This window comes from Poecile atricapillus, chromosome Z (assembly GCF_030490865.1).
Source record: "Poecile atricapillus isolate bPoeAtr1 chromosome Z, bPoeAtr1.hap1, whole genome shotgun sequence".
NCBI classification, from domain to species: Eukaryota; Metazoa; Chordata; class Aves; order Passeriformes; family Paridae; genus Poecile; species Poecile atricapillus.
In genome coordinates, this window is record NC_081289.1 from 129,664,044 (window position 1) to 129,680,128 (window position 16,085).

General features: G+C 39.5%; 1 protein-coding gene across 1 annotated transcript in view; it reads right to left on the reverse strand.

Moving 5' to 3' along the window:
- Positions 1 to 14,768, reverse strand: part of ITGA2 (integrin subunit alpha 2) — a 68,239-nt gene extending 53,471 nt beyond the window's left edge. The window contains exon 1 of the mRNA XM_058826718.1: positions 14,672 to 14,768. Coding sequence (XP_058682701.1) covers positions 14,672 to 14,717 — 46 coding nt within the window. The 5' untranslated portion in view covers positions 14,718 to 14,768. The remainder of the gene's footprint in view (positions 1 to 14,671) is intronic.
- Between the last annotated feature and the right edge of the window lie 1,317 nt (positions 14,769 to 16,085).

The following is a 16,085-nucleotide window of genomic DNA, read 5'->3' on the forward strand; positions in this document are numbered from 1 at the left end:
TTAATACAGTATCCATAAAAAGAAACAAGCATTTGCAGCCAAAAAAATAGAAAAGTCTAAGTTTCCTTTAAACCTATTTTAAGCCTGTGCAAAATAAGAGGGTCTGTCATGCATTAAAAGGGTGCCAGTCATTGTAGTATCTAGGTTCAAAGTACTGTATATTCTAGGCTGGAATGATTCAGTATCTGTTGCTGCCTTCAAGCAATGAACTTTGATAATTTAAGAACATTGAAATAAAGAAAACTAATTCACTATCTGGATTTTAATAGCTTTTGGTGACAGACTTCTACTTTGTGACCTACTGATGATGATGAGAAATTGGTTGGGCAAGTAAAAATCCACTTCCTAACTTCTGTCTGTAAATGGCACTTTATTTACAGTCAAGTAAACAGACTGTGTGGAACAAAGGAAGTCAGATACAAGCCTGAAGTTTCTGAAAGTCCCTCTGAAGACCTCAAAAGAGCAGTTCCTCCCCACTGGGAAGGGTGCTTGGGCAGTTCACTTTAAAGAGAACACCTTCACTGAGTAGTCCCAATATCAAGCTTCAGACAGGAAAAGTGCAAGAAAAATAATCCTAATGGGATAAAAGAAACTATAAGCTTTCTAATAAGCTCCAGTATCTATTTGCATGGTATTTTTTTTTTCCTGGGAATTCCCATATTTCAGTAACTGCATCATTGCAGTGTGAGCCATGGGAGCTACAGTGTAGTTGTATAGCTGGTTTTATACTTTGACACCAGGATTTTTTTTTTTCCTCCCAGCAAGAGAAAAATAATACATGTTATGACTGGGCACCTCTAAGCCTCAACGTGTGGGAATTCTTCTGTAACTATAAATGACATGTCTAATGATAGCTCTAATGCCTTCTGTTTGCTTCATTCTGTTTGCACTACAAGCTGAAGCAAGTTTTAATGCAGTAAAAGCTCCTATTAGGTACACCCAATTCATAATTGTTTTGATTTTGCAAGCAAAGCTCACAGCTTAAAGTGATCAAGCAAAAAATATCAGTTTGATAATCTATCGTTTGATGTTAAGATTATAACAGTTGTTTGATTAAAACCCCTTATTCAGATTAGTAAGCATAAAAAAACCCAACAGGATAAAAAAATGAAATCAGATTTTTATGTATGTGATTATTTTGTTTGGTGAAATAAGTTTATAAAATTCTAATAGAATGCACCGAACATATTATTAGTCTGTATTCTGTATCAAAAGTATCATAATAAATGTGTCATTTTTTCATTCTAAATAGTAAAGACTGAATTTTCAGTCACATTTTACTACACTGCAAAGGTGATGTGCCAATTTAAGAGGGCACTAAATTACAAAATACCGTAATTTGAAACACAGACTCAGTTATGCCAAGTCTCACCTCTTATTAAAATACCAAGTCAAACAGAGATATTCTCTGCTGTTATTTATTGCTCTCCATCAAACAGGTCTAGCAAAGGCAGTATCAAGAAAAAAAGAAGAGACAATGGACTTTGACCAATGAGTCTGTAAGGATCCACCACACACAAAGTTTTAAGTTTATCTAATATTAACCTTGACAGTAGGAAAGTTTGCCTTTTTTTCCCTTAATGTTATGGTGTTCACTTCTTTGAACAACTAACTATAAACCAGAAAAATTTTGTTATATAACCCAGCTAAGTAACTCTTTGTCTTTGTGAGTGAGCATTTGTGTCAGTCACGGTGCCAGGAGAGCATCCTTGGCTCCCCTCTGCCGGGCAGCGCAGCCTCAGCTGTACCCACTGCCCCTTGTGCCAGCTCCAGCAGGGCAGCCGACCCCAAAAAACCCAAACTCAAGGTCAGCAGCTTGCTGAGGGATTTGGGTGTAAGGATGTAGTCCCCAAAGAAAAGCAAGGCCATGACCTAGCATTATGCTAAAACCATGCACTATAGTTTTTCATCTATAAATTGCTTTGGGTGGAAAAATGAATCAAGAATACCCCACTGGATTATTGTCTGCTTCCTGAATTAGTTTCTTAGATTGGCAGCCACTAAAATGTGTACTGCTGACATTGCCTTAATTGCTCAGTCTGGGCTTTTTAAAAATATCTATTCATTTCAGAAGAGGGCTTTGCTTTGCCCTTTATGTTATACTGCTCCAAGAAAGCCACTACAAATTCCATGCAGAAAATTTTTCTTTTAGTCTCAAAGATTTCTACCTCCAAAGAACACACATCAGCAGGGCCCTGAGGCCTGTCAGACCCTGCTGAGGAGAGAGAAAAGAAAGGGGTGGGAGGGATGAGAGAATTTGTAGCTGTTGTTTTCCACTGACTTCATCTCACAGTGGATGCACATTCTGGTACAAGCTTTCTCCATGACTGAAATATTTCTAAGGGCTTTCTTTAGGGAAGATTTTCAGCTATTTTCTATTGTGCAAAGTCACACTGGATCTCCTTAGTTGTCAGGGAACTTGAAAAAGCACTTTTGTCTCAGTCTGATACCCAGCTGGTTATTTTTTTCATCCCTCTGCAAAAGTTTGCTCAAGCTGGCTCACAGATTCCAAAGTAAGAGAGGGAGTACAGGCACCTACAGATCCCCTTCACATTATAATCACCTACTGTCCTTGCACTGTTAGTCAGAAAGTGGAATGAAGGCAGGAAAGGGAAGCAATAAAGCTATGAAAGAGGGTAGTCAAGTAATATTTGCTTTATGTTAAATACATTTAGTTTTACTTTACTGTTTTTTATTAAATGGAACAACATTTTGGTTTAAGAGTAATGTTACTCCCTTATTATTGACAACATATATTATCAGAGCAATAATCCAACTGGAATCAGTCAAGTATTCTTACAGAAAGAACTACCTAGCTTTCCTAATATGTTGTATTTTGAATGCTTTATTGAAAAGACTGTGAAAATGTAAATAAAAAAACAACCAGCATGTAGTTACTTTAGTCTACTGAGTTGCAATATGGATGTTCTTCGTTGTGACTTTCAGAAGCCACTGAGCAATTCTCACTGCAATGAGCAAAATCTTCCCCCAAAAAATGTAACTTTTTTCCTAAAAGACAAAAATGTCCTTTTAGGGCATTTTTTAATGTTCCGGTCTTCAGTGTGATCCACTGTGCTGTACTGGGATGTGCACTGTGTGCATGCACATGTAAGGATATCAAATCAAGTTCTTCTCATGTAAAAACAGCAATTCTATATTGGTTTCACTGTTTGGGAATTTCCTACAAATGAACATAAATAAAACTTTTTTATCTGTCTTTTATCTACTCACAAATGGCTACACAGAATCCAACCCAACATGCAAGGAAAATAAAGGACTACTTGTAATTCAATCTGGAAAGGTGTATTAACCTTTACCCGTAACTGAAGAAAATTTTCTCATTAGTTTTCTCCTTTATATTTACTTTTCTACTTTCTGTAATATTTTTTTCTTCAGTACACTTTTCTTGCACACCCACAGCAGCAAATACCATGGCATGTAGGTACCTTCAGCTCGTATACTAAAACAGCAGTTTTATAATCATATTTAATCCAGTTTTATTTAAAACTGAAGAGATTTCTTACTAACAACCTCCTAAACAGAGACAATGTGAACATCTACAGGAATCAAAAAGAGTTAAGGAAGTGACTGGCAAGACACCACTTTTTATACTGGCAGTTGAAAACATGTATAACCCTCACTTCAGTTTCTTTGTTGCTATTTAATTTTTTAAACAGAAGCTTGCAAAAGGCTAGTCCTCATTTTACTACTTCATCTGATTGTTTTGCTTTCTGTTGTCTTGAGACCAGCTTCTTATTCACAACAGCTACAATATCTCAGACTACTTAATAATTAAAAGAAATCATAATATTTAGAATAGAAATAAATTATAGGTAAATAAACCTCCCCCAAATCCACCACTCAGAACAAAAGAGAAACAATGCCTCATTTACTAGCAATCCTCCCACCCTTCTTCCTCCCCTCCTTTCCAGCAGTTTTCTTGGCTTAGTTGGCTGACTGCTTCTTCCTGGATATAGGTCAACTTCCAGCCTGAGAGCCTCTGCGTGTGTGAAAGCCTAGGACGCTGCCTTTCACTTGCAACGGTTCAGAATGCAAGAGGCTGCACTGAGGAGTTATCAATAACCTCCTGTAAAAGCAGCCCAAACCTGGCAGGACATGAATTGTGACTGAAAAGTTGGAGAGACTGTGACAACACAACTAGGAGCTGTCTATTTCGTTGTTCTGATACTGCTGCAGAGTAAGAGATCTAATTAAATTCATCCACAACTTCATTAGTTACCCTACAAGACTTTCTCTTGGTAACTGCCTACTTGTGGCCCAGATATTGCCCTCCTTGGCTGCCAGAGCAGACAAATAAACCACTCTTCAACTGTAGTCAAAAAATCCAGACAACCTATTATACACACAAGGACTGATTCGAAATAAATGCTTAGGAGCAGTTCCTGCAGGACTGACAAGTTCCTATGAGTTTTTCATAGAGACAGCAAGTATTCAAGCCTACTCAAATTTACTATCTTGGCATGTTTCCATCTATATTTTCAGTGGGGAAAAGCTTTATTTTACAGAAAACTCACTTAAATTCATCCGTTTGTTACGACATGCAGTTTTTTTCTTTTATCTTGGTAGTAACAGGATTGTCTTTAGAGTACCACAATTTTTTCTCAACACAACAAAGAGATTAAAAGTGTGTGAGGGTAACAAGCTGTACACACATATATGTTATTTATGCAGTTGTCATTGGCATTCACAAGTAATGATGATAAACACAAAAAAGCTTGCATGTTTCCCTATGATAAAAACTGACTTTCCAAGTGGCATTTCACTCCAGCAGTTTCTCTTCCCTTGTGTCCACATTATCAGTGGTTGTGTTTTCTCTTTTTTATACCAGGCATACTTCCAAATATAGTCAGAGAAATGTGAGCCACATTGCAACTGTAAGAGAGGAAATGCATGTCACCACATTGAAGACAATGTGACTCTACACCCTGTATGACACGTTTGCTCATCTCAGCTGCTATGAAAATATGATTGAACAAAGCAAAAATAAAGGTTTTCATACAAACACCAAGAAGGGAAAGCAACCACAGGCATCTGTACTTCCCTACCCATATCACACTCTAGCCTATATGAAAATTACAGAGTATTATAACATACTATATTATATGTTATATCACATTATATCACTGTTAAATGTGATCTGAAAGGCTAAACTAGAAAAAAGCTGAGGGACTTGCCACCACCATCCATCCCTCCGCCACTCCAGTGTCACTGCCTAAAGCATGAGGACAGCAGTGGGTCCAGTGACCATTCCATCATATCATTTTTAGGACAGCTTGTTTAAGACCCTGTTCCTCCCTCACAGCTTCTGAAGCTAGCTGGGAGCTTAGCTCTCTGCACTGTCCACAGACAGCCACAAAAATAAGAGCAGCTCAGCTGTAAAAAGTTTGCTACATCAGCTTCCTGCAACAAGAAAACCTCCAAAGCACCACAGGATATATAATACAATACTTGGAAGAGCTATAATTATCAGAACATTTGTTCTCCTATGCCAGAAGTAATGACTACTTCTCTCCTTTGATTTTAATGGGAGCTCGTGGCTGGGCATCCTGAATGGTAGGCAGGTGGTCCCAATCACTCACCTGAAATTGCACCTTAATGCACCTTGAAATGATCAATTCTGGCACCAGATAGTGTCTGGGCAGAATTTGGGCACATTAAAATCAGGAAAACAATGCAGAAAGCCCAGACCTCAGCAGCTGGCTAATCCACTATGAACCTAAAATTACCTGTCACTTAGGTTCCATTACAGAAAGTTGCATAAAAGTTTAGAATATGAATCAGGTGTGGAAGCAGCCCTGTCTAAGAGCAAAGTATTCCACCCTACTGTTAATCCACTCTAATACAACAGTAAGAGGCAATGAAACATTTTCAACTTAATTATTTCTACTTGAAATACTTAATTAAATTATTTAACTAAATAGCCAAGTAACTTTTTTTAATGCACAATCAAATTACCAGATGTGAATCGCATAGGTAGCTGGTCCAAAAGAGCCAACCCAGAACGACTCCCAGCTAAGTGCCCAGATATTAGGCCACAGGCAAGACGTATCTCTGCCTGTCTGGAAACATGAATATACATCCTGGGATGAACTGAGACCTTGCTTCAATACATGAGGTAGAGGCTGCTTGTCTGACTGCCTAATTGCCAGGTAGCAAAGATGCTCCTGGAAGACACTGAGAGGTGAATCTACATCAATGTGAGCCTCAAGAACTGGGAGAACTGGACCCGTATTTCCCAGGTGACTATTACCATTACTTCTGAAGCAGCTGCCTCTTGAAAAATAGCTGGACACCTATCTCCCAAAATTCTTCCCCATCCTTGGCCGCAAAGTAGTAGAAGGAGGCATCTCATGCTGGTGCCTGAGAAGGCTGGGGTTCAAACATCCTTGATCCACCTCTTAGCTGCAGAAGTCTTCCTGCTTTGCAAGAAGTTCAGTTTTTGGGCTTTTGTGCATTTTAAAGTGCTGAGTCCAAGGCACCTAAGCCTGCACTCTGGGGCAGGGTGATCATGTTTTAGGTGAAGTGGGGCTGCAGCAGGCACTCTCCCAGCCCATGGCCCACACACACACTGGCTCTACCCAGATGCCAGTGGTCAGGTTGGTGAAAGGCTATCTGTAGTCAGAGTTCAGAAGGAAGTTATCTTCTTTCTTTCTTTTTTTTATAAAATGCAGCTATTGTACATTTCGGGGTCAGAGAGAAGGGCCCATGTACATTTAAGAAGAGTTTTCTGGAGATAATACTTGCTTCCACAAAAGCAGAACAGTTGCTTTTTGTCTTCACAGAACCAAAGTCAATTGTAGCTCTCAGCTTCTCAGGACAACTCCAGAGATTCAAGTACTTTTTTGCTGTTCAATATGATGAGCTGGCTTTTGGCAGCTTGGAAGGGAAAACAAAAAAATACAAAAAAAAATCCCTGTAACAACCCCCACTCAACCCCCCCCCCCCCCCCCAAAAAAAAAAACAACAAAAAAACCCAAAAAAACAAGAAAGAGAATAGAGACAGTGAAACAAAAGGATATTTGGCTAGAGTTAAGTGGGTAACTATTATCAACAGAGCTGAAAGACTACTATGTGAGTAGCGCTGCTGGGTTTTTCCTCTGTTTATTGTTTTGCCCACCTAAATAAGAGTTCCTTCTCAGTCATTTCTGCTATGTCATATTTTACCTATACTTATTTCAGGCATGTTTAAATGGGAACTTTGTTTGGTGTGTATAGTTAAAGGAAGTGTCATGTCATCTAAATTTTTTCTATGCAGGAAAGGTTAGTTAAATTATCACTTAAGGAATTTCAGCTAAATCTGAGTTTAAAACTATAAATTCAATCAGTTCTTTGTGCATCTACAGTACTGCATATAAAGACAACTGAATTTTATACTACACAGTAGGAATACTGGATAAAATAGTTTTAAAATTCATTATTATAGACTCATGCCATTGTCTTTTTCATTGTCTTATTAGAATTTACTGTTAAGAAAACAGAATAACTGAAAATTATTTAATAAAATGTTGTGCTATTCTTTAGCTAGCAATAAATATTCTCTTCAAACAGAAAATTCAAATAAATAAGAATACAGGCACAGAGACATTTTGAGTCATACACCCTCCTCTGCAGTGATACTTGGCAACTATCTAGGATGCACTAGTTGCTCAGGACACAATACTCCACTTGCTGCTGCATTGGACAGGTATTTCAAGGGGATTCTTTTGTGTTTTACTCTCCTTACTGTAGCATGTTGCTATTAAGAAACCAGGACACAAACTCTTGACACAGGTTGCACTGATTTGACACCTATGTAGCCACCTACTCAACTAAGAGAAACAGGGCCAGCCAAGAATAAATTTAGGCCTGAATTGCAGTAATTACTGTTTTTTCCTTTTGGCTGAATATATAATGAAGTAGAATTTCTTATGCAGTGTGCTTTCACAGCTGAAGGGAAACTTGCACACAACAGTCACAGAAACTGAGGAATTATGAGAAGTGACTGCTGTGCATGTGGAAATTTGGACACACTGATGGCTAATTCCACTGTTTTACCTGTCTTACTTCAGGCAGCACAGAGCATGGCGCAGGTTGACATGTCTAGTAACAGCATCCTGAGCTGCACTAAGCACACAGACCCAGCACAAGGTAGCTACTCCTCAGTCAGGTAGGAACACTGACCTTGCCACTGTCTGAGGTAGTTATTTGGCAGGTAATCCAGCTGGTGAAGCAGCCTGGTCATCTGTAGTCTTATCATCTCACACAGCTCTGTATTGCAATCTTAGCACAGCATCAACTGCTGCCAGCTTTTCTTGCTCAAGATCACTTACATTTGAGACAGAGAGCTAGACAGGCAGAGAGATTAGCTGTAATACAGACAAAAGGTAAAAACCTAGTTCAATCCTTCACACCCATCCCCTCCCCACTCACCTCTCCATCCTCAAACTCCACTATTTCCTTAGGTATTTCTACTGTGCAATACGCTTCCTCCCTGAAGTCTGCTGCTGACAGTAATTTCCCCCAAGATTTCTTTATTTTCTGTCCTTTAGAAATAACCAGCCATGTTATGCAAGGAGATTCATGTGATTAAGAGAAAAAAAGAAAAAAAAAGAAAAAAAAAGAAAAAAAAAGAAAAAAAAAGAAAAAAAAAGAAAAAAAAAGAAAAAAAAAGAAAAAAAAAGAAAAAAAAAGAAAAAAAAAGAAAAAAAAAGAAAAAAAAAGAAAAAAAAAGAAAAAAGGAAAGGCATGCAACTGTATGATATAAGGGAAGAATGATAAACTTGGAAGCAAATTGCAAAAGACAAAGTAAATCAGGAATAAGGCAAGAGTTCCATCCAGGCTGTGCATAACTTCCAAGCCCTTTCTAACAGCAATTTGAAAGGGACAAAAGAATCTGTGACATTCATCATGTGTGACATTCAGTTGCCATTCGGTTGCACACAAAATGTCTTTGCTCATCCTCCATTCAAAGAGTGTTGATCCTACTTCTTTGCCTGCTCTTTTAAGTCCTGAATAATATGCAAGTCTTATTATATTTTTACAGCATGTACATCTCCTGGAGAAAATAAAATTTTCTCCTCTGAAGATCTGAAATGCTACTCAGGAAATAATTCAAAATAACAATTGCCAGCACTCCGAATGTTTAGTTTATTTGGTAATTCAGAAACCACAGTCTGATTTGGAAGACATCAAAATGCTTATGTTGACTTCATTAAATGCCTTCAGTATTTGCCATCTCCAGAAAATGATTGCAGTATGAGGAGGAACAAAATTATTACATATTGCTTCATAAAGATGCATAGTCACACTTGACCAATACAGACAGAAGGTATAATTTATCCTGTGTAATTCACACTCACTTTTTTTTACTGTCCTTTTATCTGTGCCTTAAGGTGTAGGTTCCCATAAATATTTAGCACACATATAGGTCAGTCTTCCACCTAAGAGTTTATAAATAAATATCCTTCTGTGTTATCACTTTTAAGAGAAAAGAAAACTAAGGCTCAGACAGTTTTCTGATGTCCTTGAGTAATTTAAATTGGAACAGTAGAGCCAAATTATTTACACAAAAAATAATCTTATCAACTTGTTCTGTCTTGCTGCACAGGGTATGAACTGCACTACTACTGAGTAGTATCCCAGGGCCAGAGATCAGTATGTGAAAAAGAAGCTCTAAACATTAAAACTGCTAATGGAAATGTCCTAAGCCAAGCAGATAACATGTGTTGGTATGCAAGTGCATGGCTATGCCGATGAGAATCCAGCCTGTGTCCTGTCTGCATTTCAGCACGGTCACCATGGAAATGGGAACCAGCCTGCACAGAGCCTAACAAAGGAAACCTTTAAACGAAAATAACGACACTGGATAGAGGCTGCACAAGATTTCTGCTGGGGAAAATTACTTGCTTTACTCATCTGGAGATGTAGAAACCCCCTTTTACCTGCAGTAATCCTAAAGGAAACTTTATTCACACTTAGCTGTTTTGGCATTAAGCTGTTACACTGTTAGTTGCATTTATTAGCCCTCATGAAAATACAGCACATCAAGTACACACAAACCCCACATTCGTTCATTCAAAACTACAACAGTGAAGAAAGACCACAATGAATAATATTTATATAGTGGCTAGGAAGCACAATAAAAAAAGGAGTAGCTGTACTTTTACTTCTTTAACTTCTTAAATTAAAATTCTGTGACACTGAATCAAAAAAGCAAAGAACAATTCACAAGCTGTTCCAGAGAGAGGCAGCACACAGTTAAAACTTGTTGGAAGGATCTCATGTTGACTGACCAAATTATGCACAAATAAATATTAACTGTTAATGTGTTTAGGTGTCTGATGGTAAAAGCCTGTATGCTTTCTAAAATAAACATAATACAAAATACAAGTCCTGTAATGCAGTATGAATGAAGCCTTACTTCAATCTGCAATGCTGGGAGAGGCAAAACTCCAAACATAATATGTAGTACTGCTGCTACTACTTGCTACCTCAGAAAGAAGGAAAAACTAGAGACAGATTTACTTGAAGAAGAGTTCAGATTTGGGTCCTGCTTTCAAGCCATGTCCAGATTATAAAATGCTTTTTAACATAAATATTACTCATAAATATGAAAATAAAACATCAAGGTATCAAAAGATAATCTCAAAGAGGGAGAAAGGCAGAAACCAAAATAGGCTGTACAGATTTAAGTTGGTGTGCATAGATGCATGTTAAAAGCATTTTCACCCCAACTTTTAGCTTCCTTTATTGCACAAAATGTTACATTTATATTTGCTATTCAGTTACCAGTTTGGTCCATTCTGCTCTGTACATTAGCATGTACTTTTTATGTATATGATTTTAACCTTAGCAGTTTCCTTATTGATTATTATCTACATATCTTGACCATAAACATGTAAGTATTTGTATGTGACAGAGAATTTCTTTTTCAACACCCAAGTAAAATGAGAGATTACCTTTAGCTCCATTTAAAAAAAAAAAAAAAAAAATAAAAGTACTTACCACTTTTGGATATCTAGTGATACTGCTAAACCCTTATTTTTTTCACATTTAAAATACAATTTCCATTGACTTCAGTCACAGCTGTGAATACAGAGCAGTTTTGCACATCAAGATGCACTTGCACAACCAGCTCAAGCCAGTGGAAGTGACAGCTACCAGTGAAAGGGACTTTTCCAGCTTTCCTCCCTCCTCTGGCCAAGAGTTCTGACCATCCCCTATTGCCAGCATTAACAAATAAATTGCTCAAGTGAGCAGGATCAGTTTAGCTCATCTCTAACTAACATCATCTCAAACTAACCTGGCTCAAAAGGGGGAAAAAATTATTCAAACAAATTGGTCCCTGACCTGTTCTCCAGACTAAGCCACAGTGATAGCACAGAGAAACTGGTGGAAACATGCAAATAGGAGTGGATGAAATGTCCTTGCAGCGTCAGCTCCACATTCAGGTCAGCTTAACCAGATCGTGAAAATGCAGCTTCAGTTTTGAGAACCCCTGGCTGAGCAAAGAGAAAGAGAAGAACACAAAAGCTCCAACCACATGTCAAAGATTTGATTTAAATGACTCGTCTGAAATTGTACTCAGCTTTTGTGGGGAAAAAAAAAAAAAAAAAGAGAGAGAGAGAAAGAAAGAATCCACTTTTGTAAAGAAAAAAGATAAATTTATTTATTTTAATACTACATTTCATCCTCAATCATTAGACCATTTTCTAATATCAAAACTAAGCAAGGCAGGAGTTCCAGCTCATTCTCTGACCATACCATCTTTCTATGTTCATAGGTGTTGACAGCATGATGCACTCATGTGCAAAAGAAACAAATCCAGGTGGAAAACTTACTCTGAGCACTTTACAACTTCTGCATGTTAAATGCCATTATCACAGCTTCCATCCTAGTTTAAACAAAAGCATACTGAAGAAAAAGAGTTTGTAAGTAGGGCCTCCTATTCCTCTATAGGGCTTTACAGCCTATTACTTACAAGGTCCCCATCACTGGAAATTCTCTGTTCTACACGCACAGTTTCAGAGAGACCTGTTTTCTCCTTCAGTCTGCCTGGGTCCCACAGAGGGACCTGAGAATCCATGGCACTCGTGTGGCAGACCTACAGCCCAGAAGGCACAATCCTTATGTCACTGCAAGCTTTGATTAAGAGTTCAAGGGATGTGTACTTCATAGAGTGGAGATTTTATGAATGCGCTAAGAGCTGTATCATTCACATCCTTGGTTGCTGGAGGAAGGTGCATGTTATACTTCAATGTGAAGGCTTGTTGAGGTAGTATAGGTGAGGCCAACCCAAATTTTACTACCTCCCCTAGGAATGGTCCTCCAACACTATCACTTCGTAAGTCACTCAAAGTGAATTATTCTTATAAAAAGGAGAACCAGCTGATTCATCCAAAGCCCAGGAAACAGTCCAGTACAGACAATCAGCAGACCATCATCCAGAAGCAAACTGGAAAGCAGAGTGACTTAAACAACAATGGATATTGCTGTAAAAATAACAAATAACAAGAGAAGTCAAGAGAGAAATTTTTTGTATTTGCAGGTGTAGATCTAAGACCTCACACAGAAACATATGACTAAAGTGCACAAGGTGGGCATAAATTAACTTAGAATCTAGTTGATAAAAACGCAATTCTTTCCAAAGGAATACAGTTTTGCAAAGAGTTGTTACCTGGCCAAATTTAGGTAGACAATGCAAATAGTACCGTCCTGCCAAATTTCAAATATCTCCTCTGAAGCATGAGGGCACTAGAGCTTTCCAAAGAAAATGTTACCAGAATTGAGCCCAGGAAAGCTACTGTATTTTCCACTGGCTTCACTCTCAGAGAGAGCTGGGCTGTTTTGGCTCTGACTTTTAAGGACAGGATAAGGAAAAAATATGCATACTTACAATGTAAATTTAAAGAACTGGACGTGGCAAATCTATCAACTGCACGTAGCAAGAGAAAAGCTTCCAACTTTGTTTCATAGGTTGCCTTGTTAATGCATCATTTATTATTACTCTTAACATAATCTACTTCTCTACGCTATATACTTTCTGGTCAACAATTAACAACGTTGTTAGCAAAGTCATGCTATCGAAATGACAGTTCTGTTTCAGATCCCTTCTTGTAGCATCTACAAAGTCTTGATGATTTTCCAGACACAAAAGTACGCATCAACAAAGAGCAACCCACTATGTCACTACTGCACTGTTTTTAGTTGAATTTAGAGACAAAACAAAACATCCCATGTGATCCATTTAATACAGCTGATAATTCAGAAGTTAACATACTGACATAAAATCAAGTCTGGAATAACTTGGAATATTTTCTGGAAGTAATGACTAATTCAACTAAACTATCCAAACTAAATTTAAGAATATCACCTTTGAAAGTAAACCAGTTCACCAGAGTTCAAGCAACTTGAAAATTATTGTGGGAGAGCTACAGGAGTACCACCACAGCAGAACTCTAAAAACACTTAGGGAAAACTCTCCTGTCCTGAAACTTTCTTTTTGTTGCTACTCCTACAAGATCGAAAAGGCCTGAGCAAGTATTAACCCAGTAATTGAATCCATCAGCAACAAATGTCATGGCACATCTGAAATCAAAATTATGACAGCTTTTAGATGTATAAATTGAGATTAATAATGGATAGTTCCTGAACTGAGTAGACCTGTCCCACTTCTGTCATTCACAATGCCAGGGGAATTCTCCTCTCACAATCAATCCTTATCTTCTGCTTTCAGCACTTCTCTACAAACCTTTGCAAGTCTTAAGACCCCATGAATTACAGGGAATGTTAATGGTACTGGTTTTCAGTAGCTGTAACCACGAGAATAAAGGATAGATTAAGCAAAAGTACAAGGTGGAATGTTTGCCCAGTGGTACTTTTCAGTAATTTTCAGAATTTTTCTTTTTTTAAAAAATTGCCAGGTTGTGTGCTATATAATCACATCACAGGTTAATATTTTTGTATTTTATTTCATACCCTCCAGCCACACATTCCACTGCAGTGTTCACTATAGTTACTGAAAGAACAAGTTGGAACAGCTCATCAGTGAAAACTCATTTTCATGCTGCCTCTTTGCTGATTTGCTAATTAAGGGTTTCTGAGAGTATACAGTAATATTAAAACTCTGAAACTGCCTGGGAATTTGCTCATGGCAAGTGAATAGTTCCCAGGAAAATAGATGTAATGGTAATTAAGTTAGCCAAGAGAAGGAGGAGATGGTTCAAGTTTCCCTATCCTTTTCCAAGGATTGACATCTGCCCAACAGTGCGGTAACAGACCTAGAGGACTCCTGCATTTGGAGCAGCATTCACAAATATAGCATCATCTCCGCGCCTAAAAAGGTATATAATCGTCACATAACCCTAAATTCACACATCAGACTGTCCCCGTTCCCTCCGCTCCAGAGCGCACACACACACACAAGAGTCCGTTTACAGGAAAGTGAAGCCCGTGCCACTCCAGGAGTTTAACCTGGTTTAAAATCGCGGCGGACGCATGGCACTCGCACGCAGCCACAGCGCCCCGCTCGCAGCCGCTCTCCCACCGCACGTCTCTGCCCTGCCCGGCGGCGCCCCCCGCTCCGCACCCCGCGGCAGGACCTTCCCTCCTTTCCTCTCTCCTTCCTTCCTGCCTTTCCTGCTTCCCGGAGCGGCGGGACGGACAGACGTACCCAGTGCGAGGAGCAGAGGAGGCAGCGCCGCGCCCGCAGAGCCCATGTCCGGCGCGGTGCGAGGTCGGGCCGGTGCCGCTCCCGAGCTGGCCGCTTCCCAGGGCGACACTGAGCGCCACCTGCTCCGAGCCGCCCCCCAAATACTCCTCCTTCTTTTCCTCCTCCTCCTCCTCCTCCTCCTCCTCCTCCCCGCCCCCTGCGGTCCACAGCCGCGGAGGGCCCCGAGGCAGCTCCTCCCGTCTCCTGCCCCTCGCTCCGCACCCGCGGCGCTGCCGGCGGTGCTGTCCCCTGCGGGCTCTGCAGCCACGTTCTCCCCTCGGTTCTCGCCTGGTTTTATTCCCTGGAGGAGACCCTCCACAGCCTGGCGCTGCCCGAGGCTGCGTGCCCTTGCCTCATGGCTGCGCTGGAACGACGGCTCCGCGATCGGGACACTCACCACCCCCGCCCTGGGTACCCTGGACAACAGCGTTTTGGAGGGCTGGGGATGCCTCCTTTTCTTTGGAGGCAGAAATCTGTAGAATAATCTTTAAGCCTGTGTTTGTTGAACAATGTAGAGTGGCTATCTTCCTGGAGTATTAAATTGCACATTTGATGACTCCGAGTCTGTATCTTTAAATGTCCTGCAGAGTATGCCCCCAGCTATGCAGGAGTGAAACGGGATGCAGAAGCCTTGCCACACAACTGTCTCAAACTTGGCAATGATTCTGAGGATATATTGCCTCGTCAAAATATCTGCCTACGTTGCCTTAGATGCCAGGCCAATATCCAGGAAGACAAAGAGAATTGAAGCCAGCAAAAATGGGGAGGTGAGGAGTTTGACTTCTTAAGAAATCAGAAAGAATTCTTATGCAAGGTGCTGTGTAGTTTTCAGTCTACCTAGCCTTGTCAGCACTGTTTGAATACTGGATGTGCAGAGTATTTGAGAAACGTGAATTTTCTCCATCCCACAGTTCCACATTAAATTTCAAAATTTATGGCACTACCTTTTCATATGGAATGCATTTCATTTTGTACAATGAATTCTGCTGAACAATTTAAACTTCTTGGCATTAACGTTGTGAAAAAGACAGTTGGCCTGGAAAATTGAAATATAAAAGCTTCCTTCTTTCACCCTTCTTGGAATCTATGTCATGGCCCGTTAGATGTGTCACACTGTAGCTATTATTTAAGGAGCACAGTTATTCTCTCAGCTTCTAATTTGTTTTTAACATCTGGAAACTGAGCTGTAAGAAAAAATAAAGAAGTTTGTCAGCATTTGTTGACAGGTGGAGTTATTCAACAGATATGGGTTTTATATGGACGTCAAGCAGTTAAAGAAATCTTCACCAGGATGTTAAAATCCACTTGATGGAAGTGCAGCACAGACCTGTCTCTGTATAACTTACCTTGAATTCTTTCATATATTTACTTTATA